The sequence below is a fragment of the Ambystoma mexicanum genome, chromosome 6p (assembly GCF_040938575.1).
Source record: "Ambystoma mexicanum isolate Mex_15411 chromosome 6p, UKY_AmexF1_1, whole genome shotgun sequence".
Classification (NCBI taxonomy): domain Eukaryota; kingdom Metazoa; phylum Chordata; class Amphibia; order Caudata; family Ambystomatidae; genus Ambystoma; species Ambystoma mexicanum.
The window spans coordinates 117,097,178-117,114,481 of NC_090935.1; the positions used below are offsets into that span (position 1 = coordinate 117,097,178).

The window sequence follows — 17,304 nt, forward strand, 5'->3', positions numbered from 1 at the left end:
CTACAGGTGCAGGAATTTCAGATAATAAAGAAAGAACAAGTGATACAGTTTTTAGTTGGACTAGGGAACCTGGGGGGACTCAATGGCCATGTCCACTGCTGGTAAGAGTGGAGAGCGCGTGTAAAAGTACTTAGTAGCATAGCCGGTCGACAGACACAGCTCCACACCAATGGTGGCGAGGAAAAGAGGAGATCACGTGCCCCTAGGTACGCAGGCAATGATAGCTTACGCAGAAGCCACTTGTTTCTCATTGATGGAGACCAATCCTATATGAGTTATATGGTTTATGGCAAGGTCAATGGCCTGTTTTGTAGAGTTAGAAACAGATGTTATGCCAAATGTAATAGACTGGAAACCTTTTGAGTGCGGCAGGTATAGTGCCCATGAACGATAAGTGAAAGGTTTACTCCTTTGAAACTGGGTACAGTTTAAAACTGGTGGGCGTTTTATAATAATTCATAATACATGTGGGATTTAACTATTGATTCGTTGGTCCAGACGTATCTATTTATTTCATTTATTTTCTGATTTTTCTTTTTTCTGATTTTTGATTTTTTGATAATACGTTTATTGATTTTGGTAATTGTTTTTAGACTTTGATTGTTTTATTTGCAATGATGCAATTTTTACAAGCAATGACAAATTAATTCATTAATTGATGTGAATAACGGGTTGAAATGTTTACATGTTTTTGTAAAACCAATTTGTTTGGGCAGTTCACAATAAAAAATATTTTAAAAAAAATAGAGTGGACAACTAATAGCCAACGTTTCTTGAGGTGAATTTTCTTACCTTTCTGTTGACGCTCTGGGCAAGATTTTTCAGTCTGTTTATTAGTCTGTGCACCCATTGCTGATTGGGTGGAGCACAGAGGCTAGCGGACTTCTTGGTAATGAAGCTAAAGAAAAAACAGCAAGAAAGGAGAATGAAAATACATTCAGCTAATCCTGTATACATTTTTTTATTGAAGTTTATTAGAAAAACACATAATGTACAACATCTCAATACACAGTACAACTGCTAGTTGACCAGAAAAACAGGGTTGTCATTTGGGGGTCCCTTGCTACCCCTGTGGTCTCCCTTGCTACCCCTAAAAAAAGAAAAATCCTTTTTTTTTTTTTAAATAGAAGCTCCTGGGCTGTGGCCAGCACCATGTGGCTCTTTGTTTCCGAAGTGGTTGGCTTTCTTGTTCAGGCCTCTTACAAAAACAGGGGGTTCCACAAGTTTAACACTTTGATCAGTGACCCTAAATAACAAAGAATAGGATTACAAATAATGTGTCTTTCTGGAAGTCCATACAATAATTGCTAGACTCGTTAAAGGTTTATTTAAGTCAGGCACACTTCAGAGGGTGAGTCACTGATTTAGTCTTTTCTTAAACACCTCAAATTCACAATGCAGACATGTAAGAGGATTCAATTCAGCACTACAGCTAAGTTAACGCCTAGTCTAGAATACTGAATGAAAACCCTTATTGATATATCTTTAGGTCCAGTTCATGCGTTCTGGATGACTACCCCTGTATAACACCCCTCTCTTGGAATCCCCCTGACCCCACTGAGCCAAGAAGTAGTTCTGTTTTGCAAGTTTAAAAGGTTTATGTGATAATTTAAAATAGATATATATATATCACGCTTTATAATAAATTAATAATTGAATAGCACACTTAATCTGATATGATAAAGATCAACATCGGAGAATCTGGCACTAGCACACTTCTTTATAATTACTAAGGAGTTGAGATGAAATGGATAAGGTAGCACACTGGTAAATAGGTACAGAAGTATAATGTGGTAGAAAATGCTTTATAGAGTTCAAATGGATGTAATGTTGAATGAAAATGCAATACAGAAAATACTCAATATGATTTCAACAAACAAGGTAATCACTTTTCTCTGTCAATCCCCTCCCCCCCTTGATGCAATGCAAGGAAATGGAAGGAAGCACACAGTTCTCAGAAATGCAATCAATGTAATCAGTTCAATCCCCCCCAAGCTTAGACTACAGAAGTTTAAAACACAGATAGGAGTTTTGAAAACACAGGCCCAAATGCTTTGATATGTGCTAGCAATGGATGAGAAATATGCTGGAAATGCTTTTTAATTCCCTTTCAGAGGTTCAGGGTGAGTGGTATCTAGTTAATATTAGTCCAGGCTCACACTAGCAATGATGCAGGGATAGTTAACAGGTTAAACGAATTTCTGGCAAATGGAAGGCAAGCAGCAGCAGTTTTTACATGTGAAGAAATTGCAAATCGCGGTAAAATTCGCGGATGCGTGTTCCGCGATTGCTATAAGGGGTAGGAATGCGGTTCTTGGTGCGATTCAAAGCTACGATTCTAAGCTATCAGAGGAAAGTTACTGCAAGTCTCTAGCCCAAACGGTCGCGGAGATATGAGCGATTTTGTTAAGGTCGTTTTTCAGATTTGCAAATTTCAAAAGCTCAAAATGACAAGTGCAGCTTGCAACTAGCAAATCACAGGTGACAGCTTTACAAGTGACAGGTGACAGTTAGGAGACAGTTCTACTTAGATTAAAATAGGATTGAATTATATTATTTTAACTAAGAGATTGGTTCTACACAGTTTTCTAGGTACTCACACTATATTCTTGAGTGAAATGGGCCTCGCCATGGATCTGGTCAGGGTTTTAGACTGGGCTCTGGTCTCTCTCTGGGCACAGCACTGCTTTCTCTCTGGGTACAGCACTGCTTTCTCTCTCTGGTCTGGTCTCTAGTTTGGCTTTCTGGAGGTTGATGATTTTGAAGTCTGGATTTTTCCGGCAGAGCGTCCCGCTGCAGATGGATTTGGAGGTCCCTATCTGTCCTGTCTGTCTGCTTTTATGTGTTTAGAATGTGGGTGTGTTCTAGCATCACTGACCCTACCTCTCTCTCAGCTTCTAATTGGTCAAACTTCCATTTATCATTTGATTGGGGAATGAACTGTGAGTCAGAGTGATGTCATTTTACAGCCTGCAGAAAGTCCACTCCTCCTGTCAACTTACACACAAATCTAGATTTGAAACAAATACATATTTGCAGAGGTACATATTGTTTTAAAATCATATGCACCCATCATGCATTACAGGAGGTATCCCCTGTTCAAACTCTGCTCTTCCTGGGAGCTTGCATTCAGAAATGGCACATATTTCACTTTTTAACTGATTTTGCAATTTCTGACATTGACCCAACTTTACATACATGTGTGCAGGGAGTACGGACATTAACTGATGAAGTTTCAGATTTTTAACATGCATACATTTAGAGTTATATCCACTTTTCCGCTGACACCCCCCTGAACACGCCACCGGGTCGAAAAACCTCTTAAAATGTGGGCAGAAAAATCACAAGAATTATGGTGTCATTTATAAAATTTTCACATGTCCGTACTATGAGTTATTCATCTTTTTCTAAAACCATATTCTGGCCATAGAGGTGTGTCTTTTCAGGTCACATGGTACAGAAACCAGTCTTTCCAGTTTCTGCCAAGCTCAGAGACCCTGCCCCTCCCAGCTTCTGCCAAGAGGAAGCCGTTTTACGACATCTGTAATAAACCATTTGCCTGGGTGAAGGGGGTTGCATTGTTCAGAGCTCCTGTGTTCTGTGGGGCTCCCCCTTAATTCAATTATCAGAGAGATGGCATATCCTTAGTGTGGCCAGCAAAAGGAAGGTTGGCCTGGGAACACAGTGGTGACTCAAGTTTCCCTCCTGATGGGGGTAGTTGCCAGGCAGAATTCAGTTCCTTAAGCCAGGTTTCAGATAAAATGTCACTTTTTGTTCCCCAGTTTCTGCATTCAAATAAAACTAAACATTTTCACAGATGCAGCTAGAAGGCTGATTCTAAGTGCAAAACTATGACATTTCAACAGTTACAAAGGCATGTGACACCAAACATAGGTCACTTATTTAATCTAAACATTTTCGATTTTAGTGTCTTTAAATCCAGTGCAACTTAAACTGCTGACTCCATAGCTCAGCCAGTTTTGTTATAAGCATTGTTCTGGGCTCTTCATTTCCCAGATTTAGGCACACAAAACTCCATTCTACCAAATGTCTGCTGGTGTTCAGTGAATATTTTGCACATATTGCAATGTTTGAAATAGGCACTTTGGCTTGCCTTCAGAGAAACACAGGGTGGTTTTAAACTGCCGGCTTTTGGATAGTGGTGAGTACTGGTACTGCACCCATTTTTGGGATTTAAGAAAATGAATTCCCCACAATTCTAGGTTGCATTTGGCAATCAGCATTGCCATTCCCAATGGTTTCAGACTACTGTGCGGGTAATCCAATGGTGGTTTTAAAGCGCTTTGAAGCTAACCGGCGCTACTGTTTTTCCTTTGGCAACCCATTTCCCTCATGGCAACCCGGCCTTTCATTCTCGCACTGGTGGGTGGCAAGTTAGGTAACCATTTTGGTGTGCGCACAACTGCGCAGCTCTCCTGGATTCTGGGATGAAATGATGGGCGGCGACAGCGCATCCCCATCTTTACGCACTCCAATGATTTATTTTTGTTCTGGGGTAAAATGATGGGCAGCGACAGCTTAATCCCCATATTTACCCCGTCTAATGATTCCACATGGGTCAAAACCCTCCACAGACAAAAACTTCCAAAAAGCATTTAAAGTAGAATAAGCATCCATTTCGGAGTATGCATTTTGCTTTTCACAAGTTGCAAGTTGCATGTTGCAGTTTTAGCACGTTGTTTTTTTCTGCCGTTGTCTCTGTTACGATCATCACAAAACATTCCGTCTTGGTGTCCGCGGTCATTTGGCGCAATCCTTGTGCCTAAAATAGTGTGCACAGTGTAGAAATGTTTGTCCATAGCACACTCAGTGCCCCTTGATTTCATTGTGCCACAATTAATGCTTGGGTGTAATGTGTCGATCTTTCCTATATCCCTGGCATGCTGTTCAGGATGTTTGTTTGCATTTGTGAGTTAACAAAGTGCCCAGAGTACGGGATGCCGTGCGTGTGCACTGCTTTCCCTGCACTACTCTGAATTCTTTAACACAGTTATGAACCCTCCCAATGGTATGTATTTTGCCAACCTCTGAAGCCTGAAAAATAAATCCACGCAGGCTTGACATGCCGCCAACTTTGCACCAGACCTGCAGATGAACTGGCCTGCTCTTAAATCTGTTACCAGTTTAATGGTATCCACTACAGAGTGAAATTTGTGTTCTTACTTTGAGTCCATTCAGACATGTAATTGCTCAGTTTACTATAGCAATAGGTTAGCTATAGCCACTAAGAAAGCTCAGTGGGTTGAGTGCTTACTGCTGCAATGTGTGTGTGATCTGCAGATTGCAGGTTCGAATCCTGGCAAGGCCAAGTCAGCCTTTCATCCTTCTGAGGTTGATAAATGAGTACCAACACAGGTTGTGTGATATTGTATGTATGTGTGTTCTATATGAAGCACTTAAGCGTAAGTGCTATATAATAGCACATCATTATCATTTGGCCTTGGACGTCTGCTTGCATTCACAGTAATTTGGTAGTATGGGCCTATACACACTATCATTCATGATACATAAGGTGATCCATTCTTGTGTGAAATGTATATCAAATTACAATGATATTGCAACCATTTTTTTGGAGTGTACTTATAAACAATGCTATGTGATGCCACTGCTGTGTTGTCAAGTGGCGAAAGATCGTGTTCCTTCGACTTCCCGGGATGTCACTTCGGGGAGGGGTCAAATGACATCACTTCCTGTGTCAGAGGTCAACGGTCATGTGATGTCACTTCTGCTACTGCTGGCATCTTGGTGAAAGGACGTCCCTGCAGAAAAGTAGATACATTCATCAGGATGACCTACAGTACATTGATGGTATTGCCAGGTTTTGGTGGCTACGTGGACTAATGCTGCTTGTTGTTATAACCTCCAGGGAGCTGGCAGGTCGCTGCAGGGAAGTTATTTTATTATTATTTTTTAAATGGTCTACCTGAAGTCTTTCTACCACTGCTTCAGCTCTCTTTTTGGGTCCCCCAGACCCTCCCATGCCCAGCTCTAGCCGTGGGTCCCAGTCCCCTCAGACGCCCCCATGCCCAACTCTAGCAGTGGGTTCCAGTCCCCCCAGAAGCCCCCAGGCCCAGCTCAAACCGTGGGTCCCAGTCCCCCCAGAACCCCCCCATGCCCAGCTCTATCCGTGGGTCCCAGTCCCCTCCCCCATGTCCAGCTCTAGCCGTGGGTCCCAGTTCCTCCAGACCCCTCCCCCATGCCCAGCTCTAGCCGTGGGTCCCAGTCCCCAAGACCCATCCATTCCCAGCTCTAGCTGTGGGTCCCAGACCCCCCAGAACCCCCCATGCCCAGCTCTTGCAGAGGGCCCCTGTCCCCCAGAAACCCCCCCCATGCCCAGCTCTATCCGTGGGTCCTAGTCCCCCAGACCCCTCCCCATGCCCAGCTCTAGCCGTGGGTCCCAGTCCCCCGGACCCCTCCCCCATGCCCAGCTCTAGCCGTGGGTCCCAGTCCCCCAGACCCATCCATGCCCAGCTCTAGCAGTGGGTCCCAGACCCCCCAGAACCCCCCATGCCCAGCTCTTGCAGAGGGTCCCAGTTTACCACTTTACATTAGGCCAAGTCATTTTTTTCAGACATTTTTGACTAGTCCATCCATGCCTCCTCAACGCTCCCAAACATCATCTTTTATTATCTCTGAGGAATTCTATAGTGACTGTGCAGGCCTTCCTGGGACCAGGTTGCATATTTAATATTCACGTTTTAGTATTATTACATGACTATCTTGAACACATGACACAGCCAGGAGATTGTTGATCGTATTCCAGCGTCTAGGTTCTTTTGGCCTGGCCACCTCCTGTGAATGCAAGTGTGTGTGCACTTGGCAATGGGGACCTTAGGACATCATTGTTCCCTCTTTTTGTCATCCTAGTTCAGCATTTATTACATCTTAACCCATCCTCACATGACTGGAAGCTGGGATCCACCGACACACATATGGCTGCGATTCCTAGGATGGCCTCTGGCCTTATTTATTAGGTTTCTTATAACGCGCTTAATAACTGAGTTTGGTTACTAAGCGCGGATCCGGGATTCGTTGCTCCGCATGGTGTTACTTCAAAGACCAGCATGTTGCCCCTGTGCTATCCTCCGTTCAGAAGCCTAACAGGTAAATGCACAAGTGATTAAAAACATCCTGTCTGATGTTTCCCAGTCTCTTTACGTTGATTGGGCAGGCAGGGAAAGAGAAGCAATCGCTCCTTCATATTTTCAGGTGCGCCTTCAATGCCTTGTCTGTTTGCCTTCCCTGCTGGCTTCTTTTTTCTTCATTCAGGTTTATCCAATCTTTGCAAATTAATGAATAACTCAATGTGCAACTTGGTTTATAGTCAAAATCTCGAAAAGTAAAATCTCGAAAAAAAAAAGCACGAATTAAAAATCTCGAAAAAAAAAATATCGAATTTTTTTTTCAATGCGTTTTTTTTCAAAATGGGGGGGTTCCCCCCAAACCCCCATTTTTTCATTTTTTTTATTTTAGCCCTTTTTTTTACTTACCTGACCCCAAAAACACATATAAATAAATAAATAAAAAAATCAAAAACATTTTTTCGAGATTTTTAATTCGTGCTTTTTGTAATTCGAGATTTTATTTTCAGTATTTTGACTGACCACCGTGCAACTTATACAAAGAGGGCTGAAGACAGTGATTCCTGCTTGACTTTAGTTGTGGCTCTGGTGTTTTATCACTTGTGACCAGGAGAGATGATATTGCACCATGCAATGGATCTAGTCCTGACAAGTCCAGGCCCGGGGTGCACTCACACCCCCATATGCTAGATTATATTCAAAAGAGGGAGATTTTGACAATTCGTGGATATCTCCGTCTCTCACTTCCGTGTATAACCTCTTTACAATCCAACACCTGACAGGTGCCTGGGGCTAATCAGGATTTCAGATATGAAAACTGAGGACTTGCAGTGAACTGTTCAGGAAGAAAGAGGGGAGGATAAGGATCTCGGCGAGAACTATGCGAGAGTTAAGTGTGCAGAAAGGAGCTTGGGTTGCCTAGAAAGGCATCACATTGAAACTAAGACACTCCTACCCTACACCAGCTTTGTCTTATCACGAGATACAACTTTACCCCTCCATGAATGCCAGTAGTACTTGTCATTTCTATATTGCCAAGGCCCCAGCAAAAGCTCACTTGTGCCCAGACAAGCCATCACCCACATTCCTCAAACCCTCAAACCCTCTGCCGGCCATTTTCCTTGTGCTTCATTTCTTTCACTTACTGTTCTTTCTCCTTACCTTAACCCTTAACTTGTTAAACACTCTCCACGAACATGTGCACCCAACCTCCTCTAAACAACACAGCGTTTACCCCATTCCACCAATCCCCTTATCTCCTTATCCTCCCCAACCGCCAAGATCATATCTTCCCTCGGCAACCCAAACCCTGGCTGTGCACGTCCATCAGTTTGTCAGTAATACTCTAATCTATAGACCAAACTCTGTCTCTGCATCCTTTCTGTTCTCACTTGTGGTGTCCCTCAAGGGTCTCAGCCATCTTGTTTAACATCCATGTCCAACCTCTGACCAAGCTCATCCTCTCCCACAGCTTTGTCTTTTATTCTTATGCAGATGATACCCAGATAACAGTCCGCCTTGACCTCATGGTCACTGAGTCAGCGGGCAGGTTGTGGGCCTGCCTCGAGGCCGTGGGGCAATGGATGTGTAACAACTGGCTCAAGAAAACGGAGGTGTTGTGCCCTCCTTCTTCATCTTCCCTCTGGACCTCATCTTTTTGGCCTGCTTCGTTGGGTTCTCTGCCTGTCCCTTCCACCACTGTAAACGTTCTGGGTGTGAAACTATCTGCCTCTCTCTATATGGATCCCCGAGTAGCTGCCGTATGTCAGCGGGCTATTTCCAGCTGAAGCTACTCCGAAAGGTTCTTCCTTTCAGTCCGGTTGAGCTTTGAGCCTCTATGATATCAGCCTTGGTGATTTCTTCTGTTGAATATTGTAACTCGCTATTCCTGGCACAAACTGCACACCTTTTGCAGTGTTTTCAAGTTCTTCAGAACTCTGCAGCCTGCTTAGTCATCTCTACTTTCCGCTATATCCATATTTTGCCAGTATTATGCCAACTTCACTGGCTGCCTATTGCCCACCATATCCAATTTAAAACAGCCTGTCTGTTGCGCCATGTGTACTATGCTAGGGGGCAGGGTATCTCCAGGGGAAATACCGCCCATATGTGCCTCGTAGAGTGCTTCGCCCCTCTGATGCCTGCCTGCTGTTAATTCCTATGTGCAGACTCAGCCAGATCGGTTGCTGGGCCTTTTCGGTTGCAGCCTCATCTCTCTGGAACTCTTTGCACCGTGATCTACGCAGCCTGTCCAATCACCTCTCCTTTTGGTGAGCTCTAAAACGTACCTTTTCTAAATCATTTCTGTCTATGTGTCCTGTCGAGCAGCACCAAGATGCCCTAGTGGCGTATGTCACGCTTTATAAATAAAGAAACATAAAACAAACATAGACATACACAACACATGTTTAAAACAAGCCTATAGTACTCTTTTTTCAGAAAGGAGCAATTATGTATATAGCGAAAATGCTTTAATCCATGTCCCAACATCTTAAAATTCAGAGGTCGCAGATCATGCAAAGAAGGCTTGTCCCATTTCTATGTCAGCTGCATGCAGTTCAAAAGAAGCAAGATTAGGCAAGGGACACTGCATACAGGTGTGGAAGAAAGTGAACTGTAGAAGAGCAAAATCCCAAACAACCTGCATCAAAAGAACAGTACTCACACCACTGCTTCAATGTAACAGCCATCCTCAAGGGTTTGGATTTGGAAGCCTTTGAGGATTGAAAGGGGGATCCTGGTCTCGCTGACTTGCAGGCAGCAGTCCACCGGGTCATTGTTGCTGGCGTAAACTGGAAGACATGAAAAATGCCTACGGTTGGCTACGGCTCAACATTGCAATGATAGGGGCAGCGCAAGACGAAATGAACAGAGTCAATCGTTGAATTGTTGCTGCAAGAGTCAATATAGCCTTGACGCCTCGAGCAGTGAACTATTGGGCTGCTAAAGGCCCTCAATACTCGGTTAATGGCCAGAAGGAGGACAATGAACAAGGGTTCGGGGGCTTTACAAGTCAGGATATTAGCACACAGGTGGACCAGAACCTTCTTTTTTTCATTGTTGATAAAGTTTTCACATTATGAACATGACCCGCCCAGAGAGTAAACCTACTTCCGACAACACGTGCCTGCCAATTTGGCTCCTATGGAAGGAACATGCTGTCTTGTAGAGTGGCAGGAGGAGGAGGTAAAGCTAACAGCAAAGAGAAGCATGGTCTCCAGTGGAGAGGTGTGCACACTGAGGTTGCCATAGGTAAGGAAGGGCTGTGCAATGAGCCCTTTCGGTTGCTCGGTTGCTTGGAATTGTGAAGCAATGCAATTGCTATTTGGCCACCTTCCAACAACCGGATTGCTTTCTGTGGACCTTCTGCTGAAGGCGAAGACCCTCCGAAGAAATTGCAACTTCTGAGGTCAAAGAAGTGTTATGTTTCTATATACACCTCTTGACACTCAGTATGAGTTCGGCGGATATCCCTTCTACTTACAACTAGCAGTAATTACCGTTTTCTGAGAGTTTCTGCCACATTATACCTTGAACACTGCTCTATTGGCAAACTTTGCCAATTTCCATTAATACAGCGTGGAGTATTTCCGAAAATCCCTATGTAATGTTTTTGCATATTTAAGAAATCAATTTCCAAGCAATGCACAGTAGGTTTAGCATCGCCCCTCCTATGCATTATCTTGCAAAGGCTATAGGAAGGTGAGCACATGCCATGCATACATTTTTCCCCCCTTTGGGAGCGCCCCTGTCGATTCTATTTCCTTAAGTGCCAGAGAGACGCAAGAAAAATCAATCACTATTTACCTGGTCAACACCTCCAGCCACATAAAATGGCTGCAGTACAGCAGACGGCATTTAAATACGCCTGTATTTACCATTACTCTCACTGAGAAGACATTGGAAGACATTGGCCAGTGAAGGAGGCCGCAGCTGATTTCATTGGTTGTTCTTTTTAAAAAAAAAATTAGGAATGATCGCTTTCATTGGCCGATGCATCTTTTTTCTTTTTACAGCACATTTCTGTCTTTGTATAATAAAGTTAGGGTCTTATCTGATGGGTTAAAATGGCAAAAAAACTGTGAAGTTAGTGATTCTACAATGAGAATCATAAAATGTTTAGATTCAGTTTAAACGATTAGATGGATTTGATCTCCAAAAGCAAGTGATAGCCCTCAAACCTTGGAAAATACACTGCCTCTCTCAAAGTTTGGGAAGATCTGCCACCAAATTCTACGCGGCTCATTTTTTAATGAGCCTCGGCATAAACAGAAGATGTAAACACCTTGCGTAAGGCTTTTACGCATTCTGGCCCATTTTTCTCAAATTGTATGGTTGAGAAAAGTGGTGGAACACAACTTGTGTTTCCGCTGCTCCCTTCCTCTCTGCCATACAAATATATCACACCATTTACACCGGCATGCAAAGCAGGCAGACTCCATAAGAATCCATTCTTTACACTGCCAGCCATGTGTACATGGCAGGTGGCGATTACTTCCTTTGCACAGTGGAGTGCAAAAGGGCAGGGAAAAAGGTGCCGCCATGCAAATGAGGAATATCTGGTGGCAGCACCGGGTATGCCGGCGTGCAAACATACCAGGTCCCCACCACCACATTATGTGGAGCACTAAAATGAGCTCATATGTGTTCTTGTGGCCCAGAGGAGCTCGGAGTCTGGGAAGGTTTGGGTATTCGGAAGTCTTTTAGGTATGAGTCATCATATGACTGTAAAGGGCCTAATTCATGGAATGTTTAGCACGGTGCAAAGTGACTTTCCTCTGTCAATAAACACGCTCCACTGGGCCTAAGTCATAAGCGGTGCAAAGTGTTATTTGCAGTGCAAAATCACTGTCCACTGCAAAAGTACACTTTTCACTTTGGTAAACGGGCCCAATTCACGTGGCAAAGAGTACTTTTGCAGTGCAAAGTGACTTTGCACTTCATAAATACACGTTGCACCGCTCCGCGAATTAGGCCCGGTGGAAGTGTTTATTGGCAGTGCAAAGTCACTTTGAACCGCACTAAACGCTCCATGAGTTAGGTCCTTAATCTGAGCTAAGAATTGGGGGCATGTTTAGACATCCTTCTGTATGTAAGAAAGTGTGCATGCCCCAGATGTCTTCTAGAACACCTTGCAGCTTCCACATGTTGCCCCCACTGTTTGAGATAGTTTGTATGGATCAGGCATTTACATGACTTTTAAACAATTGGGTTATAACATGGACTGCTCTCTCTTTCTTTCACAAAAGGATAACAGGAATCCTAGTATTGATACATTGTATTAGACTAACCGAAAATAATAGTACAATGCTATATGTTTTTTAAGTCACATATTATTCTTCTTCAAATGGAAGCCTTTCACAGGGGTTGTAAAAAGGTGCATTAATAAATGGTTAATATTGAAATGATCTTTTCTTGGTTACATTTGGTTTGTAATTGGACTAGGTATCATATCTAAAAACTGTGAGGCCGATTCATGGAATTCTGTGCAGAAATCATGCAAAGGCCACACGCCGAAATGGCCACTGTGCGAGCCTGCGCGATTAAGACAATCTGTGCGCAACACTTATTCATGGATGGTTCGTGCAAAGTAACCATATTCGCAAGTCACGGCTGGTTCGCCCCCAACACGCCCAAAAGCAAAGCAGAAAACTGCCAGATCAGCTACCTTTGCACGCTCCTCCGGGCCCAAATACACGTACCCTTCAAACAGTGCGTAGGGTACCCCGTAAGCAGGCCTGCGACTTGGGGAGCCTGTGTGGGGTCCCACGTAACTGTATCTGGCACCCTGACAGCATGCGTATGAAAATTCGTAACTTGGCAATAACTCGGGAAATGTGCGTGCAGATCCACGTAAAATGTTTCCTCACCCCACTACAGAGCTTACACGCACCCCTACGTTACATCGGAACCCCGATTGAGTACACACACTTTAAAATCTGACATGTGATCCCACATGCGCGCTAGAAATCCTACACACAATCCCCCTTACACCAGTCTTCAAGTGGCGGATCCTATGAAGGACTTACCGCCTAATAGTTGGCGGGCGAGGTACTGCCTGCAGGACGTCCCTCGCGACATCCACATCCACTTCTTCGCAAGTAATTACCAATTTCTGGTGTTCTGCCCCCTTCCCAGCACCCTTCCGAGCCCTCTGCACAGGCCACGGCCACCCTCTGCTCAGAATGTCGGGCAAGGCCCTCGACGGGTTGCACAGGAAAAGTGCTTTGCGTTCGATTCCATGAATCAACAAACAGATAGGGCACACGTAGCTGATTTTCTGCGCTATAAATTCCATGAATTGGCCATTGTGAGTGCAGTTTAAAGCCGCATTGAAAAGGGATTGTGTGGTGGAGGCAACAGATAAGGTTTTGTTTTGTTGGGAGGGCATGAGGGTATCATTTCACCAAGGACTCCATAGCAGATCATAGCTCCTTTTAGTGAGGGTGTTCAGCCCTCCAAAGTTGCTTTCCTACATTATTCTTCATTTCACTTGGGGGAGGGTCTCAGTGTGCTTTAGTGCTTGAAAGGGTATACCACAGATGTTGGCTTTTCGTTCGATATATTCCTTGAATGCCTACAAACTCCAAATGAGCCCCCCACCTTGGATTAAAAGGCCCCAACCTCCTTGGTCCCACCAGTGGCACTAAAATGCCTGAAGATTTTGCATGCACCACACTAGGCTTAGGCATCCAGCATCCTGATTAGTTTGCTGCATAGTAAACCCAAGCACTCCACCAAGACCATGATGCCACCATCATCCAGACCCCTACTGTCGGTCTTTAGGCACGCCCATGTCATACTTTTTTCAGACACATCCATGTTTGGTTGAAAATATCAGATGGTCCACGCTGGACCTGAAGCATCCAGTATTCTGATCACTTCACTACGGAGTGCCCTGGAGCCCTGGAAGAGTGCTCCACCTCGAAGAATGAGACCAACATCATTCATCTTCATACCACTCACCCGTATTTGGGTACACCAGTAGATATACTCTGGCCAGGCTTGCCCGTGATTGGCTCAAAATACCAAATGACCCATGCCATTACCAGGGCTCCATGAGTGATAGCTCCTGGCATTGATAGCCAGAGCCACACCCATGTTCTTGTGACTCTTCAGCTCCATTACCTAGCCCTGCCACTCACTACTGAACCTTCCTCTTCTCCCCCTTAGCATCATCACACTCAGCCACCTGAACTACCACAATCTTCCACCTGCCTGAGTGCCACCAGTTGCAGTATTAGTTCTACTGGTCCTTGTGCACTCATGTGTTTCTATTAGCTGCTCAACTGCCTTGCTGCATATTAGCTGACATCTCTTCATCAGAACGATGAACTCGCTTCCCCAACCTGGTTTAAAAAGCCCTTAATAACTAGTGCATGGACATCATTTGGGGGTCGCCATGGGTTACACCTGCGACCCATGAGGTCTCACTTGATACCCCGGTGGTCTCCCATGCTATCCCAGTAGCCAGTGGCTGGCGCTTTTGGTGTGGCCTCTTAAAAAAACCAGGGGATTTCACAAGTGTAACAATTTGAGAAGTGACCCTAAATAAGAAATAATAGAAATAACAAATAATTTGTCTTTCTGGAATTCTATACAATAATTGCTAGACTCACTAAAGCAGTGAAAGTTCGATTTCCATCACTTCCTGTGATGACCTTTCGAGGTGGGCTCCAAAGACAGCAGTTCCTGTGATGTCATCAGAGGTCAAGGATCATGTGATGTCACTTCCTCTACACCTGGCAGTTTGGTGAAATTACGTCCCTTAACTAGTGGCACATTTATTGACAATATTAAACTGGATTGTGGTTGCTGATGCCCCTGCATTGTCCATTTAAATCTACATTTTGTTTGTGATTTGCCCTCTACTGGTTACTTTAAACTGCATTTTGCTTGCTAGTGGCCCATTATGGGCCATTTAAATCTGCATTTTTGTCTCATCTATATTGACTATTCACACACGCATTTCGGTCCCTAGTGGCTCAGTATTGACTATTTAATACTTCATTTTGGTCGCAATGGCATAATATCAATTATTTATAAATGTGATTTTGTCGCTAGTGACCCTGTATTTATTTATTTATGTACTTAATTATCTATTTATATTTTTGAAGGCACCATCTGGGACAGTACCTTTGTAATATCCCAAGTGGATAGGGGGGAAGAGGTTGGGGAAAGGGGTAGTAAATCAGGGTCTCAAAATTCAAGCCTTTATAGACAGGTTAAACAGCAATTAAATACAAATAGATGCAAAGGGAATGGGCAGTATGAGACAGGCCAATAACTGCAGTGGCAGCGATGGGCAGATGGATAGTCATCCGTCATCATCTGGCCAGAGGGCAATATGCTTTGTTGAATCAAAGGAAAGCTTAAAAGGGAGTGTCTTCAAGCATTTCCTGAACAGAAGATCATTATAGGGCACTCTCAGAGTGGTCAGGAGGTTTTCCCAAAATGAGCCATATGTAGACCCCTTAAAGAGCAGTGAATGAACATCTTTGGTTGGAGTTGGCGTGGACCCATTCCCTCAGTAGGCAAGAGCATTGTAGACAATTAGCCTCTCTACAGTTAGCTACTGTTGGGAATTGAGCTCAATGGTGATGTAGTCTCTTGGGTCAAGATTCAGGATCAGCCCAGCAGCCTTCATTTGGACTGCTTGGAGCTTGTATATCACACCTTTAAGGAGCAATGTAGTGACGCAAGAACACCAGGTCCCTTGCAACGTCCACTTAGAGGGACTTAGTCGGAATGGTAGACTAGGTTTCTGCATGTAGAAGTGTTTTCCTTGTGATGTCTGAAAAGTGACTCCCATCAAATCCAGTAACCCTGTACCTACATGCTCCTCTTCCATTCCTAGACATCACAAAAAATGCATCCCTCACAGACCTACCCATCTCTTACACCCTCTTTCTTTTCCTTTTGCCATCCACCTCCTCCCTTCCACCCCACTATCCCTCACATCCTATAACTTTGTTGAGTCACACACTCCAACTTCATTCATCCCTATGGCCTACCGACTTGTACTCCCTCAATTCCCCCACCTCAAACACTATGCTCTGGAATGCCCAATATATCTTCCATAACACATCCTTCCTCACTGGCCATGTCGACACTCACAACCCCCCATTCATGATCACAGGCCTAACCAAAACCTGGATCATGGCACTGATACTCCTGCTACCCTTCATGCTGAACATGACAATGTTTCACACCCTTCTCACAAATCCATAAGAGGTAGTGAGGTTGTCCTAGTTATCAGAAAGGCAGATTGAACCAACCACATTCCACCATCTGAAATTATACCTAACTCCTTTGTCTTGACTGCTGCCCATCTTCTTCGTCCTACGGTTTTCACTACTCTCTTGATCTGTAAGCTTGCTTTCACTCCTCGATATTGATCTCCTCCTTGACTCCATTCCAACCAAAGCCACCATGGTGTTCACGAGTGACTTCAGACATTCCGAAAATGCCCTTTGCCTTCCAACTCAAACTCAATGTTTTTCTATTTGGCCTCCCCTCACCACCCTTCACAACCTACCCCTAACCTCTCAATGAAGCCCCATCACTTCCTCCCTGTTTCCACCCCACTTACCACATCTATTATTATTATTATTATCATTATTATTATTATCATTATTATTAGTGTCCTCCCCATCAGGCCACTCCTCCTTTACTACATAATTGTGGTTCCTCTCCCTATCTTCCCCATTCCCAACACTTGTATCTTCAAATGTACATTGAAACATGACTCCCTGAACCCCTACCTGGTCGATGTTTGGCCCGTCCTCCTACCTTCGGCTCATTCCAAGGCCTTCTCCTTTAAAGAGGATTTTTTTTACTTCAACAGGCAATCTCTCCAAAACCATCACTCCATCTCCCTCTTTCTTCCAACGCCCGATCACCCCTAAGATCCTCCACCGAAGATAGAGTTGGAATTCCCCTTTCACAAGCGGTGCAAGATCCGTATTCCCCCAATTTGACTGGCCTATAAGGAAGCCCTTATCACCTCCAATATCTGGCTGGACTGCTAAATCATCCTACTTCACAGTCTTAGTACTACTCTTCAATCTTAACAATGTAAACTCTACACCACCCTCCAAACTATGCTGACTCCTCCACACCCTCAAGCAAACATCTTTGGTTATGACATTCGCTCTATGGCACTCTCACATCGCCCCTCTCCCCACAGCCCTGCCATTTA

At 44.2% G+C, this 17,304-nt stretch overlaps 1 protein-coding gene across 2 annotated transcripts in view; it reads right to left on the reverse strand.

Moving 5' to 3' along the window:
- The window catches only part of LOC138511266 (C-C motif chemokine 19-like), a 52,515-nt gene that overhangs the window by 13,860 nt on the left and 21,351 nt on the right, over positions 1-17,304 (reverse strand). For both annotated transcript variants that reach the window (XM_069626817.1, XM_069626816.1), the window contains 2 exons: positions 9,769-9,895; positions 793-898 (listed from right to left, as the gene is read on the reverse strand). In XM_069626817.1, coding sequence (XP_069482918.1) covers positions 793-898; positions 9,769-9,895 — 233 coding nt within the window. The remainder of the gene's footprint in view (positions 1-792; positions 899-9,768; positions 9,896-17,304) is intronic.